This window comes from Acomys russatus, chromosome 23, assembly GCF_903995435.1.
Source record: "Acomys russatus chromosome 23, mAcoRus1.1, whole genome shotgun sequence".
Classification (NCBI taxonomy): domain Eukaryota; kingdom Metazoa; phylum Chordata; class Mammalia; order Rodentia; family Muridae; genus Acomys; species Acomys russatus.
Genome location: NC_067159.1, coordinates 34922321 through 34941620, shown reverse-complemented (window position 1 = coordinate 34941620; position 19300 = coordinate 34922321). Strand labels below are relative to the sequence as shown.

Sequence of the window (19300 nt, the reverse complement as noted above, 5' to 3'; positions counted from 1 at the left end):
AACCACAAAATCAACTGCTGCGATCAACAGAAAGTCATGTCCACACTTACCAATCCCACTGCTAATCAAACGTGGTCATTATATAGAGAGTATTATACAGTGATCTCTAACTTATTTAACAAAGTTACCCCTCCCATTCAGAACCCTAGCCCTGACCTGACAGGCTTAGCTGCTCTCAGTTCACTTTTACTAATGATTATTCAAAAGATTCAGTTCCTAGCCTGGCAGAGGTGGCGCACGCCTTTAATCCCAGCACTCTGGAGGCAGAGGCAGGTGGATCACTGTGAGTTTGAGGCCAGCCGGGTCTACAAAGTGAGTCCAGGACAGTCAAGGCTACATAGAGAAACCCTGTCTCGAAAAACAAAAATAAATAAATAAACAAAAACAAACAAACTAACAGTTCCTAACACGTAACGTGAACTTCTGATGAACTGCTTTGGAAGTAAATACTTTCCAGTCTTTCATATCACAATTATTTTGTTCCTTCTGGAAAGGTGTATGTGCGTACATTTAACCACACTCTTGCTGAGGAATTCTGTTCTTACAACACCCTTAGAGCTAGCTGCAGATTCTAACCAGTTGAAGAACCTAGGGAAATGACTTAGGGAGGGACACTGCACACCCACCCATGCCTGTTGTTGCATCAGGCCTAATAGCCCAGGAAATACAGCTAACACAGATTTCCACCGGCTAATAAATATAGACAAATGTAGTGCATGCACAGAAAAGGGAAAATATTTTCAGGAAAGTGAATTGAACTGAAGATGATTATAACAAGCTCACAAAACCACAAGCCAGACCATACCAAGAGCGGCCTAGGCATGGCATGGTTAAGTTCCCTTAAACCATCTTGACATGAGTGACACGTAATGTTAGAGCATTCCCATGATGTTTAGCACACTCAAATAATTGTTGATTCATTTTGTATTTCCGGTCTCAGTTCGCTAGCCTATTTATTGACCGGACAGCTTTACTTTGGTCCTTGTTAATTTATTTGGTAAAGATTAATGCCATATAACTTCATTGTCAATGATTGTGAACATGACCTGAAGTGTCTACGGATAGGGTTAATTCAGGTAGGTTGCTCTGTGTAGGCAGCACCTCTCACGGCAAGAATCCAAGACTTATGAAGAAGCATTTGTCCTCCACTTCCTTACTTTGATCCATGAAAAGACTTTCATATAAGGGAGAGGAGATCACTTCCACATGTGGATTCTTCAGGCAGTATTTCTCAAATTTGTGTTTTGAAACCTTTATCAAAAGGCTGTATGGAAAGTAATTACGTTTATTTCTGGGTCCTCTATACTATTCCATCGTCTAAATAGCTTTTTGTGTGGGCACCATACTGGTGTGTTACTATGGCTCTGTGGTATAGTATTGAGATCAGGTTTTCCCCCGTTTTCTTTTTTGGAGACAGGGTTTCTCTCGTGTTCGTGGGTGGGATTAAAGGCGTACGCCATCATGCCTGCCTCTTTTCTGTTTATGATTATTTTGGCTATTTAGGATTTTATATGCTTCCATGTGAATTTGGAAATCATTTTCCTAGGGGTGTGATGAATGTAATTGGGAATTTGATTCTTTGATTCATTTTCATCAACTTACCCATTTTATAGTACTATTTCTGTCAATGCATGGGTATATCTCTAACTTTATGATTGTCTTGAATTTTTATCACCTGACCTAATTTTGTCCATTTGTGTTTGTAACTATTGTGTGTGCAACTAGGAGCTTTTCTAATTAAGTTCAGGAAATGTCTTTGTTGACATCTATTTTTCTCTGATTATCTCTGGTTGTGCTGGCGTGAATGCCATTGCTAGTGCCCACAGAAGCCACAGGTGTTAGGTGCCTTGGAGCTGGAACTATAGGCATTTGTGAGCTACCCATTGTGAGTGCTAACAAGTAAACCTGTACATGCCATTTGCAAAATCAGATTTCTTTTGTACTTTTAAAATATGTTCTGTACTTGCCTTTTTAAAGTCTTGAGACTTTACTTCTATACTTTGTGGTATTATGCAGTGGGAAGGAGGGACTGATTTATGTTGACTTGTGTGTCAGCCAATGTGGCACCATCAGGATGAAACCAACACTACCAGGATATATAATCTGAAAATGTTAAATATGATTTCCAAGAATTTATCCATGTGATAAGTTCTAAGAATTTATAGGGGAAATTAAGTCAGTAGTTTCATCTTTATTAACTTTAGGTGTAGAATAAGTGTGGTAGTTTTCCTTCCCTTATCAAAATGTGTGTGTGCACTTATAATGTACTAAGTGCATTTTAACTGATCATGACAATAATAATTACAAAATGTAGATTAGAACACAAAAACATAATAAAATTGAAGTGGCCAAATAATGCATTAAAACAATTATCTTCACACATTGCATAATTATATGAATTCTAGGTATACTCAGTCAAAATAATCCCTTTAAGACAGGCAAACACCTGAGTAACACAAGATAAAATGGTTTGTCAGACTAAGGCACCAAGAGATGCCTTTGTTAAACAGTTATATCTACACCCTTGAACTTTGTCCTTTGACCTCAGGAAAACCTGTGCTTGTCAGGGTTTGAACCCAGAAACCTGTGGTGCCTCCTTTTCTTTTGGTTGTTCTTGGAGCATGTATTATAATGGATGTAAGTTTGCCAGAAGCAAGAACCCAAGGAGATTTAAGCTACTTGGAGATGATCCAAAAGAGGTTGGTTTGTTTCCTATTATCTTATTTTTCATATGGAATTAGTGAGCATAGATGACCTGTCAAATAGAAGTAATTTCATCTCAGATAAACACATTCTGGCCAAACCCTAAATACAAAATATTTTATAAATTTTAACATAACTATGTACAATCGCACAAACAATTCCTACATGTGGGCCATCTTAGTTCCATCTATTCTTGTGATTAAAACACCATGATAAAACTCACCTTATAGGAGAGAGTTTATACCTCACCAGGTAGGGAGGTCAGACACGCTGTGAGCAAGCCTGTGGTGCTGGTGGTCCTGGGTGATGTAAGTGGCCTTATGAGCTATGGGGAACACTCATTCATGGCATGGCCTCCAAAACTTGAGTTAAAGGTTTAACAGTATCAGAAAAATTTTTGTGAGCATGGGGTATTGGGAATGGGGAAAAAAAAAGTTTCCCCTTCAAACAAATTGTTCAGCTTTGAATATAGCCAGCCCAGAGAATTCTATCAACATTTAAAGGTCATTTAAACTTCTGAAGTAGACATTTAGCTCTTCATCTTTGGGAATTATATATATATATATATATATATATATACACACACAAATAAATCAGCTTACTGTCTCATGTCTAACTGTACACATTTATATATCCATGTGTAATTTAGAATTTAATTTGTTGAACAGGAAGAGAGACTTGAATCTAATTTACAAAATTTGGCCACTCTTCTTGCTCCAATATACAAGAAACTTGCACCTGAAGCATACAATAATCAGGTAACTATTTGTGCATTTTTGTTGTTGTTTGGTTTTTTGTTTTTCTGAAACAGGGTTTCTCTGTGTAGCCTTGGCTATCCTGGACTCACTTTGTAGACCAGGCTGGCCTCACAGCGATCCGCCTTCTTCTGCCTCCCTGAGTGCTGGGATTGGCCAGCTACTCATTTTCTTAATTGTTAAAACTACGAATTGTTTCTAGTGAATGAATTTTGCCATTAAAAATGCACGCTTTTGGTCTTTAAGGTCTTCCTGCCACTTTCTCCAGTTTATCTCCGTGTAAGGATTTAAATCATGTGATCCTAACTATACAGGACTATTTATATAGTGTGTGCTACACTTACTGCACATGGGTTCAAGTTTCAGATCATCATTAGACTGTGTCTCCATGAAGAAGACAAAATAACAAATATGTGTGTTAGCTGATTTTACAAGCAGCAGCAGCCTATCTAATTAGCTAGGCTATAAGTCCAGTCTCAAGATTGACACCCACAACAGACACCTACTGTGGACTCAAGTAAAAGCCTGCTTACAACTAAACAGACAGCAAGACATCAGTCAGTGTGACATTTATGTGTTTAGAAATTAAAAAGAAAGTGTAAAGCAAAGTAGCCGCCACATAGCAAAAAGCTAGGATAGGGACGTGTACACAGAAAAGGCTGTTTCTGCCTATCTGGGGCCCATAAGTCTGCGTTAATGGCAAGAAAAGACGAAGCCAGTTGGATTTTTGTTTTTCTCAGACAGGGCTTCTCTGTGTAGCCTTGTATGCCAGGCTGGCCTTCAACTCAGATTCCCTGCCTGCCCCTACCTCCCAAGCACGGGGATACCAGCTGTGCACCACCACACCCGGCCCTGGATTTTTATTTTTTAAAAACAAAAAGTAACTAAATCAACAGCACCATCTACACAGCTCTTCCGGCTCATGTGTTCTCATTTTGTTTGGGTTATTTCCTTGACTGTTGAAGATTTTGAGTGTGATACAGCCCTCACCTCTGTCTGTGTGGTGGTGGATCTGACCAAAGCAGCAGGGAAAGCCTCAGCGGCAGGCAGAAACTTCAGGGAGCAATGAGCTGCAGCCATGGTTACCTTCTAAGGGCGTATACATAGATCAAACCTAGACTGCCCTCCTTGAGTGCTACTTAACATATGTTTGTGGGTTGGGCACAAACATATGTGTTCAGTAACAATTACTAACAATTAGTCAAACAGGCCATGGATTTGAAAGAGAGCAGCACGGGGAGTTGTGTGACCAGGTTTGGAGAGGGAAGGCAAGGATCCAGGAGATGGCAGCATAAATAATGGCAGTGGTAGAGTTAGGGTGAGGTGGCATGAGTGCTTACTTCCCTGAAGCCCTTGGCCTGACCTGGCATCATGTCCCCTCAGTAACGCTATCACATGAAACCGCACTATGTTCCAGTGTGTGCTCTAGCTTTTTGTCACTCCATGCTGAAGCGCTTTCCCTCTCATGCATGTTCCTCAGATTGAATATGAGCACCGTGCTCCGGAGTGCCGCTTGGGTCTGAGGGAAGGCCGGCCGTTCTCAGGGGTCACCGCATGTTTGGACTTCAGTGCTCATGCCCACAGGGACCAGCACAACATGCAGAACGGCAGCACAGTGGTAAGTGGCACCCCAGGAGAGGTCACCAGATCATGTGCTTGCACAGATGAATTGTGTTCCAAAAGTGCCCTTTCTAGGCACAATTAGCACTCTCACAACAGAGTGGTACATTAGAAATGTTCATAACCACGTGAATGCTGATGCACTAATCTAAACCGTGTCTGCACATTGTTATTTCAAATTATTTGTCAAGACAGCTCAGTGGTTAGCACGCTCTCTGCTCTTGTAGAGGACCAGCATTCCATTTCCAGGACCCATGCCTCACAACTCCAGGTCTAGGCGACTTGAACACTACTCTGGTTTCTACAGTCTTGTTAACTCATTAACACATCCTTCCATGTAACTAGAATTAAAATCTTAAAGAAAATCCTCTGAATTTCATCCAGGAACGCACTCACCCTCAAGCCTGAGCTGAATTAGATCCCCTGCACCTATGATACCCAGTGCTGTAGAGTAGAGGGCATCTTTAATCCCCCATAGGGAGTGTACGTGGGAATCTCTGAGTCCTGCTATCCAGCCACCCAGCACAATCAGGGTACTTTTATTTAGCTCAGTGAGATTCCCTGTCCCCCCAAAATAAGGCGGAAAATAATTAATACCAATGACACATTTGTTACTCATGGCCAAGTGAGTCCAAAGGAGCCGATGCCTTCATATTACAGCGGGCACAATGGAGGAAGGTGTTCTTGCTTATAAGCACACGTTCTGAGTTAGACCTAGGACAATAAGCTAGTCAGGACCTTGGTCTTTTCTGACCATTTGAGGCCGTGCTATATTCTAGAAGGTGGAAGGAACACACTAGCTCAGCCATGCAGTCGTAGGCACTACAGGACAAGATGGAAAGGCTTTCTAGATGAGAGCTGAACATGATGAACACGAGGCACTGAGAGACATTGAGTTTTGGAATCACTTCACCGTTCATTCACATTTAGAATGGCCACATTTTGTCCTTTAAGTCACCTTTAAGCTATTGAAGCAAAAGACGGCACACGAGGCTGTGCATGAGACCCGACCAGCTGGTGTCTGCTAAAGTCTCTTGAACACAGCAAGTTTTTAATATAGGAGTCTGAAGGACGTTAACTGTTGTGTTGTCATGCTTTCCTGTCCCATTGCGTGTGGTGGTCACATGGTAGAGACAGGACGTAGCTTCTTTGGGAAAGAAATGCACCTGCCACGTGTGTTCATCATGTGACTCACTGCATTTACAAGTATGGCTTTCTTCCCCGAGTTCTAGAAGTGCATGAAAACAGCCACTTCCATAGTGGATCCTGAAAGACTTGATAAAAAGGGGGTACTTGTTCTCCACTTGGATTCAGCAATAACAGGCAGAACGGGGTGCTGGGAGCGAGAAGCCCTAGCACGCACACGCAGGTGCAGGCAACTGAGCCATCTCATCTCCCCCTTAGGTATGCACCCTCACTAGAGAAGACAATCGAGAAATTGGGGGACAGCCTGAGGACGAGCAGCTCCATGTGTTGCCTTTGTACAAGATCGCTTCTGTGGATGAGTTTGGAAGTACAGAGGGCCAGGAGGAGAAGATACGAAAAGGGTCCATCCAAGTCCTGCATTCCTTCCGGAGGAGAGTCAGGATGCTAGCAGAGCCGGCCAAGAGCTGCCGGCAAAGGAAACTGGAGGCCAAAAGAGCTGCAGCTGAAAAGCTTGCTTCCCTGGAGAACGGCTCGAGTAAGAGCGAGAAGGAAAAGTCTTCCTCGCGTTCGAAGCAGATGGAAAACGCAAGCCAAATGAAGCAGACAGGTAAACTCCGTGTGGCACTAGAGGACTTGTGCTGGGTGGTCTTTGGCAATCCTGGTCTGAGTTCTCTACCACAAGTCAATAAACCTAAATAAACAGCACTGTACTATTTAATTTGAGAGGTGAAAATCCACTTCTTACTGGTTTCTATGATGAAAAACTGTCCTGCAGGTTTTGGAAGATTCTAAAAGGTCTCAAGGTGTAAATTTCCTACCTGAGAAATAAATATCCCCATGAAGCAGGACTGACCAATGTTATAAGGTGTAGATAAATGCCATGAGCCAGGCAGTTGAGAAATAAATAAAGTAAAAACAGTGGAGGGGGCAATATTATTAAATAGTACAGTCGCTGGTTTATCAGACCACATTAGCAGAGCACGTGAGGAAGGGTAGGAAGATAGGTAGAGCAGAAAGATGCCTGGTGAGTGACTCTGTGAGGAGGCACATTTTTCTTTACTTACGTATTTTTACCATTAAAAGTTCAGCATGTTTATTCTTTTTTAATGTATATTATTATAATTCACATTACATCCCAATTGTTATCCTCTCCCCTCCCCCCCTTCTGCCTGTTCCCCTCTCTTAGACCTCTGATGTGGTGGGGGGGGGGCGGGCGCTCCTTCCCCAACTGTCTGGCCACAGCCTATCAGGTCTCATCAGGATAGCCTGCATCTTCTTCCTCTGTGTGCCTGCTAAGCTGTCTTGACGAGGGGTAGTGACCAAATTATGGGCACCAAAGTGCACGTCAGGTTCAGCCGCAGTCCCCACTTCCCCGCCACAGGAAGACTCTCATCAATTACATCTGAACAGGGGGCATTGGCTCTCTGCGCACATAGTTCTTGGCTGGAGCTGGCCCCTCCCCCATGTCCAGATCCGCAGGGATGGAAGGAGCACAGGAAGACAGACCATCAAGGCCAGCATGTTCATTCTCACACCTCAGGCACGAAAGATCACATGCTGCCTTTCCTTCTTCCTTGCTGGGGAGTGGGGAAGGCTGTCTGTGCTGTTATATAGATCTAAGTATCTCTGTTAGTGTTCTTAATGATGCGTTTGTTCTTGCTCTTTCCTAACCCTCATCATAGAGCAACTGCGGCTTTCAGGATCTGTGATACAGCAGCCACAGCCACTCCAGAGGCACCTTCAGCAAGTGCAGAGGCCGCAGCAGCCACAGCCACAGCACATCCTGCCCCACAACGCCCAGCCTCAGTCCATTGGCTCTTCCTCTTCTGGATCCACCAATCCGTATGTGAGACGGCCCAGTCCTCTTGGCCCTTATCCGAGCACTTCACACACGTCAGATATCTATGGAGGTACCAATCATGTGAACCCTTATCCCACTGCATCCCAAACTGCAGGTTCATATTTGAGTCATTCTAATGCCATGAACCCCTACCCTGGGATTTTCAACCAGAATAACCAGTATATAGCTTATCAGTGCAACGGGACTATGACCCCTTTCTTCAGTTCTTTCTCTGCCCAGCCTCAGCCCCCAGATCTATACAGATATTCAAACCAGCAGCATCTCAGCAACCTGAACCTACAGCCCATCCACACACTTTACCAGCACAAGTTTGGAGATAGTACTTCTAAGTACCAAAACATGCAGAGAGATGTCTTCAGCAACTGTACCGTAAAACCAAACGCACACCCCCTACCAACCTTTTCTCCTTATTCCACCCCTGAGGTGGACGGCCATTTTATGGGCGCTGCCCCCAGATTTCCATACAGTCTGAATAATCCAGACTATGAAAAGCAGGGCCCACAGCTATGCCGTAACAGCTTCCGGCACGACAAGCAGTTCCAACCACGGCTTCCACAACAAGGAGAATGACAACACAGCCTCCTACACAGCTAACGGGCTATCCGGGGTGCTGCCAGGGTCTAGTCCTGACAGGACTGATTCTGCCCAAGGTCTGTTGCACAATCTGACTGACCATAGCAGCCCGGAGAAGCAGCCTGGGGTGACAGGACAGGGTGCAGCTTTTGCTATAGATGACAGTGATGAGGTTTGGTCAGACAGTGAGCACAACTTTCTGGATCCTAACATCGGAGGAGTGGCTGTGGTCCCAACTCATGGGTCAATTCTCATTGAGTGTGCAAGGCGAGAGCTTCATGCCACAACCCGAATAAATATTCCAGACCGTGGCAATCCAATCAGGATCTCACTTGTATTTTACCAGCATAAGAACTTGAATGAGCCGAAACATGGATTGGCTCTCTGGGAAGCCAAAATGGCTGGAAAGTACGGATCAGACCACACAGCTCAGAGAAGCCATGGCAAAAGGCTAAAACGTGGGCACCCGGAGCAGCAGGGACCTCCTGAGCCCAGCTACCTGCGCTTCATCCAGTCTCTTGCTGAGAACACAGGGTCGATGACCACAGACTCCACGGTGACTACATCTCCGTATGCTTTCACTCAGGTCACAGGGCCTTACAACAGATACGTATGATGCCGTTTGTTAGCGCCAGACCATCAAGAACAAGCTGTCAGAGGGCTAGCTTTCACGGCCTGGGCATAGGGACATGTCACAACATCCATGACAAAAATGCAAGGTGTGTGCTTGTGTGTATGTGTGTGGGGGGTGTCAGCTCACCAGCAAAATAGTTAATTTTACCATTGTACTTAATCTCCACTGACTTCCCAAGTGGTCACTGGTGGCGTTCAGGAAAAAAGACCAAAGGAATCCTATGCAAAGGGAGGTGCAAAGGAAGCCATGTTTTCAAAACCACTGGTTGTCTCATTGGCTGAGGTCATGTGTGTGTGAGATGCCCCCTCACTGCTCCACACACGTGACCACTTCTAATAATACCAAGTTTGCATAGTCATGGGGCACAGTACTGTAGCGCAGTTGCAGGAACCATCTGGTGCTGATATACGATGTACTGAAATACTGGAATTGTGGCTTTTTAACATGCAGTTTTTACCGTAATCTTATTAACTTATTTATCACAGTAGCTACAGAAAGCTTAAGTGAATAATGGCAAAACACTGAATTTGTTTGGGTGTTAAATGGTGCTACAAAAATGGTGTCTTTAATAGTTGAAAAATTAATGCCTTTTTAATCATGCTACCAGTGTAGTCTAGTGCCCTTGAAGGACTGGGGCACATTTCACTTACATTACTTGTTCTTATTCAGCCTAGTTTTTAAAATGTGGACATTTTCAAGGCCTGGATTGTGCTCATCCAGTGACATCCTTGTGGGACTGCAAACATAGTGTGTACACACACACTTTTATATACATACAAATACGTGTATATTGAAATATCAAGTGGTGTTTTAGAAGCACTTTGCCTACCTAAGCTTTGGCACCTTGAACAATGCTAAGGTACTGAGACTTTTAAAAAGTTTACTTTCATTTAGAATTAAGTTTATTGTTTTTTTTTTTGTTGTTGTTGTTGTTTTGTTTTTTGTTGTTTTTTTTTTTTTTTTTTTTTTTTTTTTTTTTTAAGAAAAGCTTTTTTAAAACATTTGCTTTTAGTCATGTGTCTGGTGAGCAGTATCATTGTTGACATGGCCTGTTAGTCCACAAAACACATGTTTTTCTGGTGCTCATCTTACATGCTCTACTATAAAACAATGGTATGACAAGTTCATTGCTCCTATGTATACAGCTAAAATTCTGTTAACTGCAGGTAACAACCAGCTGCACGCTCAGCGAGGCTTGTCCAATTGCACCCATGCTGTTCCATAGCTCTGTATGTCCTTCAGGACAGCAGGCTGCCTTTGTGTTAATTATGTGCATTGTGATGTCACTTCTTAGCTTAAGTGGTCTCCTTACAGGAAGATTGAATGGACTGACGCCCACAGAAGATGAGAAGACAGGGTTAAGTTCATGGGGATCTGCTGGTTACAAAACAAACAAAATAGGCAGCTGGTTTGCTGTGGTGATTTAAAGTCATTACTTTGTATAAAGAGGAGAAAGAGTTGTATAGTAAATTAAATTGTAAACAGAACTTTTTTAATGCAATGCTTTAGTATTTTAGTACTGTAAAAATATATACATATATGTGTATATATATATATATAATATATATGAGATTGAAGCAAAATTCACATCACATTGGTGCTACCCAGACTGCTACACGTAAATCCTAATGTGAGCTGAGAAGTCATTAAGTTTGAGTGATGTTCCTACTTGTCATATACCTCAACACTAGTTTGGCAATGGGATATTGAGCTAAGAGTGAAAGCTTATAGCGTTGTACCACCATTTTTAAATCTTTTTTTTTAAATTAAAGCATACCTTTTTAATACTTGATTTCTTAGCAAGTATAACTTGAATTTCAACCTTTTTTGTTCTAAAAATTCAGGGATATTTCTCTTTATGCCAACATGTCATCTGTGTTTATGTAAAGTTGTCAGTTAATATATTTTTCAGGGATTTAATTCTTATTCTGAATCCCTATTTTGCTTGTACATGTGCTGATAACTAAAATTAATTTGATAAATTTGTCTCTTTCAATTATAAAGTTTGGAGAGTTTTTGAGTTCAAAGTAAAAGTTTTAAATAGAATGCACTGAGCTGATAAAGGGAGAATTGTGAACTAAAAGATCATCACATTGCTGTTGGCCAAATCCTAAAAGGTTTTTGATCTAGTATTGACTGCTGGTTCATACCCCGTAAGTGTCTCTAAACAGTCCTACACTCTGGTGGTGTGCTGTGCAATAGGACAATAGGACTGTCACATTGTGGCCTAAATACAGTGTTGCTCACTAGCTTTTCAAATAGTTTTGTGATCAGTGGAGAACTCTGTAATTTAGTGGTCACACTTTGTCATAAAAAACTTTTAAGAATGTCTGCTTTGCACATACAGCCACAAGTTTAATGGCTTTCACGCCATGATAATTAAACATTAAGTTCCACCAGGTGTGTTTGGCAGGTTTGAGCTAGCCATACTTAAGGAATATTTGCTTTTCATGTCACCCACTGTCATTTGTCAAACTGTTGGCCAACAGAGGCAGAAAGTGTGGTTTGAGAGGATGGGCCATGTAGGAAGAAAGGCCATTAAATGACACCCAACCTCTGTCACGTGAGAGCAAACGAAAAGCAGATCTTCGAATTGCTTCTATAGGAACAGGTTGACTGCACAGCCATACACATGCACAGTGCTTCTGTGTGGTGTCAACATTACTTGAATGAATTTTCATCTTGACGCACAGTGATGTATAGTTCACTTTACAAGGTAGTGGTTAACTTGTTAGGAAAATGTTTTGCAGTTTGACACTAAAATAATGAACTTCTGTGTGCATTTTTCTATGCTTTATTTTTTTAACTTAGTTTCATTCATGAGATGTTGGGTTTGTTTATAAAATCTGAGGGTGGCTATAAATACTGTAAGTATTGTAATGTAATGAATGCAGTTTATTTGAAAGCTGTTTTATTATATCATTCCCGATAACGCTATGTGAGTGTTTTTAATAAAATTTATATTTATTTAATGCACTGAAGTATCCGGTTGCAGAAGTTTCTGTTTGATCCATCCATCCATGAGGTGAAATGAAGTGTTTTCTGTTTTATCACAGAGCTGGTTCTCTAGTCAGGACACCCCTTTTGTTCCTCACTTTTTTTCAGATTATTCCCTTTGTACATATAGACTAGATAAATGGAGCGATCCCAACTGCTGACCCTGGCTTGTCTTTAGCTCTCAGCATCTGCTGGTACCTGTTTCTCTGCGGTGAGCCCTGTTTTGAGTCTGTAAGCTCAGACTGTTGATGTTCCTAGCCCTGCCTGTCAAAGGCCTCCAAGCAGTTGTCGGGTACTGCCCCGTCAGTCAGTACCAGGCAGGCCTGCCCCATGTGACCTTGGCTAAGGCAATTCATCCTTTCTCTGCGTGCCACTTCACAACACCGCTGTACCCTGCATAAGTGCTCCCTAGATCCACAGGTGTTTTGAGATAGGGTGGCACTCTGTGTTGTCCTGGAACTCACTCTGTAGACCAATCACAGAGACCCTCATGCCTCTGCCTCAATTCCTTCTTTCATATTTTCCCAGTGGCCCAGCTTGGGTACCCAGCATCTTTCAGCTTAGTGACAAGATGCCTCCAGGACTGCCCCACGCCAGCACAGCATGAGCAGCAGCCCATCACTTTTAAAAGCTGTAGCACTGTAACTTTTTAAAACTTGATTTCTTAGGACACACCACTTTCATTCCCACTGTCCGCTTTTGCAAAGTTGGGGAACAGTCAGACTGCAATCCTCAAGCTGTTCCTGCTAGCTCACTCCACCCTGACCCCACCAATCTGGGGGTGAGACTGGGGGTGAGGCGGGGATGTGCTAGCTGGACAAAAGGAGCTGGAGACGGGGCTTGCTGCCAAGTTTGGGTGGACTTGAAAGGATAGACAGCTGGAAATGACAAACCAGCATTCACCAAGTTTTGTCAGCCTCTCCTAGAACTGCCAAGAACAAACCTGCACACAGCTGCCCTCATGCTGTGTAACTTGCTGCCCCCATAGGCCTCCTGAGTCACTTTAAAGTATAACAGCTCCCACACTGGATAGTTCTACTTTAGCTTGAACTCCTGGCTAGAGCCACAATACAGGAGAAATGACTTGATTCAACAAGATGCTGACTCCTCTTGTTCCTGAGCTTTAAGTTGGTTTAAAAGCCACCATCTGGTAGTGAGTATTGTATCAGAGAAGGAGGGTGCAGGAGATCTCTTTCTCTGCAGAATTAAGATGAGGACCAAAGCTGGGCCATGAAAATTCACTTCCCGACATCCTGCATCTAGCCTTGGAGGGGGGCAGGGTCAGGCTTTTGCTTGTACCCTTCTTGCTCCCCTCTCCAGGAGAAAATGAGCACAAAGGATACTTTAAAAAAAAAAAAAGAAAAGAAATTGACTGCAATTTTCATTATTCCAGTTTTCGTGCTGTGCTTCAGAACAGAGGTTCGTTTGTTCTAATGCGCTGGAGGCCACCTGTCTCAGGTACTCTCTCACAGATTTCTCTCCCTAGCATCTCTGCAAGGAACATGCTCTTCCGGCTTCTAGTCCTGCTGCTTCAGTGATGCTTCATCTACCCAGTCTGATGCTTTACTCACTAATCAATTTTAAATTCAAGCAGGAATGAAAAGTCTGCTTTAAGCCTTAGGTGAATAGTTACAGAAAAGCACCTTACTGCTTCTCCACTCTGGATGAAGTTAATTTCCAGGATTGAGGGTTCATAGGCGAGTTCACTGAGCTCTTGCATAGGAGAAGTATGTGTCAGTGTGATGCCCTAGCATCTCATACTGACCACTTGTTGTTTGTTTGGCACAGGGTCTTCTGTGTCTTGGAGCTCATTATGTAGGTCAGGGTAGCCTCAAACTTAAGAGATACTCCTGTCTGCCTCACAAATGCTGGGATTAAAGGCATCCTCCACCATGCCCAGACACAGTGGCTTTAAAAACAAGTTTATGTGTATAAATGTTTTGCATGAGTATGTGCCTACAGTGGGCCTCATCCCCTAGAACTGAAGTTACAGTTGTCTATGAGCTACATGTAATATTGGGAATAGAATCCCAATCCTCTGCAAGAACTGTAAGTGCCCTTCACCACTGAGAGTGCCTTTGAAGCCCACAGTGGTCTCTTGATTGGCACATTATGAGTACATTTGGTGCTGGTGTGTGTGTGTGTGTGTGTGTGTGTGTGTGTGTGTGTGTGTGTGTGTGTGTAGGAATGGTTGTACACCCTTCAATCCCAGCACTTGGGAAGCAAAGGCAGGTGGATCCTGTGAGTTCGAGACCAGCCTGGTCTACAGAGCGAGTTCCAGGACAGCCAAGGCTACACACAGAGAAACTTGACTCAAAATCAAAAAATGAAAAATGAAAAATGAATGCATTTGGCTTTTGCTTTATCCTGATAGTGTCATTAAACCTTGTCTGGAAGATCAGCTCACTGCACCCATCAAAACTGGTGAAGATCAGGTAGAAATATGAACATTTAATCATGTTTGTAAGCCTTATGTGTAGAAGACTCCTGGTTACTGGCTTCGGAGCTCAATTAGTAGAAACTTCAGTGGACAGGATCGCTTAGTGACAAGTGGCCTCCACAGGTCCTTGTGTTTGGCCAATTGCTCTCCAATGGATGGGGATACTTTGGGGGAACTATGGAAAGGCATCTTTGTATGGTTCTGGCCATGGTCCCAGTTTTAGGAGGCCAATAAAGTACAGAGATAAATACTATGGCACCTCTTACCACCTTATGTAGTCTCTGCCACCCCCTCCCTACCTCTCTGCTTTGAATACACCTGAATGCCAGAGAGGGGAGCTGTGCCTCCTGCCGCAGCGCTCCTGTTACTGTAACATAAATGACTGGCCAGAGGACAAACACTTCAAGCCCCAGAGCACTTCAGGCTGCCAGTGCCCAAGGCCCTTGGTAGTGGCTGATAGAGCCCAACACTCCCATTGTGGGAGTAGCCATGCTGGTGCGCTGCACACGTTGTTCATACACATCTACCAGCACTTCAAGTGTTCCCCATCTTATAACGCACACAGGCAGAGGCAGCATCCTCTTCTATGTAACCACAGTGCACGACACTGCAAAACTACTATTCATACAGAGAGAGAGAGAGGGAGAGAGAGGGAGAGAGAGAGAGGGAGAGAGAGAGAGAGGGAGAGGGAGGGAGAGTGGAGTGAGTCCAGGACAGACAGGCTACGTAGCCTGTCTCAAGAAACAAAAAAAGTTTTAGAAAGAGCCTGCAAGTAGAAATCCTTGCCACACAAAACCTAACAACCTGAGTTAGATCTCTGGAATCTGTGCTGAAAGGAGAGAACCAGCCTTTTAAGCGAAAGCTTAGGACACCTGCGCACTCAGATGAAAAACAATGATTTTTTTTTTTCAAGACAGGGTTTCTCCGTGTGGCCTTGGCCATCCTGGACTTGCACTGTAGGCCAGGCTGGTGATGAACTCACAGAGATCCACCTGCCTCTGCCTCCCTGAGTGCGGGAGAAGGAGCCATGTTTTCCCCTGTGTGTTTTCATTTTTCTTTCTTTGGCTTGTTCCCTGTTCTCAGGGCCCCCGGAGTAGCTCAGTATGATATAGTAGGCCCTCAGCACAGGCACTGAGCACTGCTCTCTGAGCCATATAGAATGACTATCATGCAAGGGGTCATTGTCTCGTGAAAACTTACAATTGGATGTGGGTATAGTAAGGGTTCTAGGTTTGTTTTTAGGGCAGAAGTGACCATGTCTTTCCACCCTGGGCACCTGGCTTTCCATCTGGCTTCTCTTTCCTGTCCCCAACTGGAAAGCCATGTGGAAGGAACAGAAAAGTGTATTGCGCCCAAACGTCTAAAGCACAAGCCAAAGAAAAAATGAAAACACACAGGGGAAAACAGGTCCTTCCACATGGCTTAGGATCTTTTCATGGTTAAATACTAAAGAAACCTGGAACAGAGCATACATACCTGAACAAGGAAAGCTGTATATATTAAACTTATAGTTCAAATTACTCTAAATGATGAAAACCTAAAAGTGTTAACTTTAGAATCAGGAATACGTCAAGGGCAAACATTCTCCTCATTCTTACTTATTATACATCTCAAAGTTGTGTGTGTGTGTGCGCGCGCGTGTGTGTTTTCCCAAGGCAGGGTTTCTTTGTGTAGCCTTAGCTGTCCTGGACTCGCTTTGTAGACCAGCCTGACCTGGAACTCACAGTGATCCACCTGCCTCTACCTCTGGGATTAAAGGAGTGCACCACCATGGCAGGCTACATATCAAAGCTTTAAAGCAAGTTGGGCAGTGATGGCGTATGCCTTTTTTTTTTTTTTTTTTTTTGGTTTTTCGAGACAGGGTTTCTCTGTGTAGCCTTGGCCATCCTGGACTCACTTTGTAGACCAGGCTGGCCTCAAACTCACAGCGCATGCCTTTAATCCCAGCACTCTGAGTTTGAGGCCAGCCTGGTCTACAAAATGAGTCCAGGATAACCAGGACTACACAGAGGAAACCCTGTCTCGAAAAACAAAACAAAAATGTCTTACAGCAATAAGATGAGAGAGAGAGAGAGAGAGAGAGAGAGAGAGAGAGAGAGAGAGAGAGAGAGAGAGAGAGAGAATTGAACAAAAAATATGGTCCTATACTTAAATTACCCTCAACTCTCCATCAGAAAATATTTCCTGCAAAGTAGCAGGGTACAAAACCAACCTACAAGATAAATAATTTCTCTGTATAATAATACAAACAGACTGAACAACAAATCAGGGGAACAGTCCCATTACAGTAGCAACTCATAAGGTGGGCAGGGGAGTAGAAATAAACTTAAACAAGGAAGTGAAATGTGATTAATTGGAGTCTTCAGAAACTATAGAAGTCACTAGAACATGGGGAAGCATTCCATACTCATGTGTGGGCAGAATTCATATTGTGAAAATTGCTATCTTAGTCTTCAATGTGACCTCCTTCAAAATTCCAGTGTTAATTCTTCAGAGAAATTGAAAAACCATTCTCTCTCTCCTTTCTCTCTCTCTCCGTTTTGTTTGTTTGTTTGTTTTGCTTTTTGTTTTATTTTGCTTTGTTTTTTGAGACAGGGTTCTCTGTATAATAGCTCTGGCTATCTTGGACTCGCTTTGTAGACCAGGCCGGCCTCAAACTCACAGAGATCTGCCTGCTTCTGCCTCCTGAGTGCTGGGATTACAGGAATGCGCCACCACGCCTGGTTAGAAAAACCAATCAAAACTTCATATGGAAGCATAAGAACCCAAATAGCCAGCACAAGTCTTAGGAAATACATCAGTTCTATTTTTATATGTGGTTTGAGATTATATTAATTTTTTTTATTTAAAGCAAAAAAGACGTACAAACCAATGGAATGGAACAGAGGAACAAGAACTTAAAATGACACCCTCACACCCCCAGTTATCTTATGCGCAGTCTCCCCCCCACCCCCATCTCTCTCTCCTCTCTCCTCTATCAGTCAATTCAAATGTATCAAAGATCTTGATATCAAGTGTAAAACTGAGGGCTGGAGAGATGCCTTAGTGGTTAAGAGCACTGGCTGCTCTTCCATAGGACTGAGGTTTGGTTCTCAGCACCCATAAGGTGCCTCCCAACCATCTATCACTCCAGTCTCAAGGATCTGGCCCCCTCTTTTGGCCTCTGCAGCACTACATGCACACGGTCTTCAGACTTATGGAGGCAAAACACCCACACACATACAATGAATGAATAAATAAATAAATACGTCATTTAAAAAACTTATTTAGGAAGAAGTAGAACAGGAAATTGGTAGAGTAAGACAGACAAATCCTTCATAGATGTGTGTAGAGGTCAAGGCATAGGCAAGCACCTGGTTATGATGCCAAACAGCTCAAGAAGATAAAAGGGCCAATGCGATGACCCAGCCAGTACCTGCTGCCAATCCTAAGAACCCAAGTTCAGTCTCCTTTCCCATATGACAGAAGGACAGGACCCACTCCTCTAAGTTGTCCTGTGACTTCCACATGCATAAATCTTCCTCTCCCCCTGTTCTTTTCTCTCCCCGCCCCCGCCCCATCCCTCTCTCACACACAGAGATGAGTATTACTCAGACACAAAGAAAACAAAATTATCGCATTTGTAGAAAAAGATGTGCAATCGGAAATCAATTAGGTGCAATAAACCAGTTTGGAGAGTTGACAGTTGAGCCACAGAGAAAGGCAGGGAGGCCTTTTGTGGAGTGATTAGGAGAACTAAAGGGTAAGTCCTTGGGCAGGGAGTGGTGGTGGTGTAAATACAGGATCCAAACAACAGAGCAGCCAAAGTCTACAAGACCACCCAGAGATGTTTTTCTTGGTTCCTCAAAGCATAGCTCACATGTAGTCTGTGTTCAGCGCAGTTTAGAAACTAAAACCACACAAGAGAATTGAATCCTTAATAGACTAAAAGCAGGAACAGAGTACACCTGTGGTATGAAGAGTGATTGGAGTGCCATAAATGGATGGCAAATGGGTGGCTGAAAGGCCTCACTCTTACTTAGTAGAACAGGAGGCAACAAAGAACAGCTCTCAGGAAAGGCCGGAAGAGGTGACTTCTGGATAGGATGGAGGTCCTCAGCAGATGCAATGCACAGAAAAGTATTACTCAAAGATCTTCTGTTTTTAGGGGAATTTCTACCCAAAAGACTCTAAAATGAGACTCAACTCTCTTTTCTTGGACAGTATTCTTTTTATGAATGCCAAGTGTAAAAGGCCTTGGAGGCAATGAGACAGAATGGAATTTGCCTTTAAAAACAAGAAACTACCAGCTCCATCCTTGGAGAAGCTACACAGATTTGTAGAGCTATGGACTAAACCCAGGACCTTGTACGCGCCAGGGAAATTCAGTGCCACTGAGCTACAAGCCTAGCCCTGCTGCCTTATTTACATATATATATGACATGTTCTTGCTAAGTTACTCAGCCTGGCATCGATCTCACTCTGCAATCCAAGTTAAACCCATAACCCTTCTGCCTCAGCCTCCTGAATGGCTGGGGTAAGGGGGTTATAACACCATGCCTGGCTTGTTCCACACTTTGGGATATGACTTC

General features: G+C 43.3%; 1 protein-coding gene across 1 annotated transcript in view; it reads left to right on the top strand.

The window, feature by feature from the left end:
• Tet2 (tet methylcytosine dioxygenase 2) overlaps positions 1-9310 on the top strand; it is a 78133-nt gene extending 68823 nt beyond the window's left edge. Inside the window, 6 exon segments of the mRNA XM_051166021.1 lie at positions 2549-2699; positions 3372-3461; positions 4939-5076; positions 6483-6831; positions 7907-8582; positions 8584-9310. Coding sequence (XP_051021978.1) covers positions 2549-2699; positions 3372-3461; positions 4939-5076; positions 6483-6831; positions 7907-8582; positions 8584-9274 — 2095 coding nt within the window. The 3' untranslated portion in view covers positions 9275-9310.
• Positions 9311-19300: the final 9990 nt, after the last annotated feature.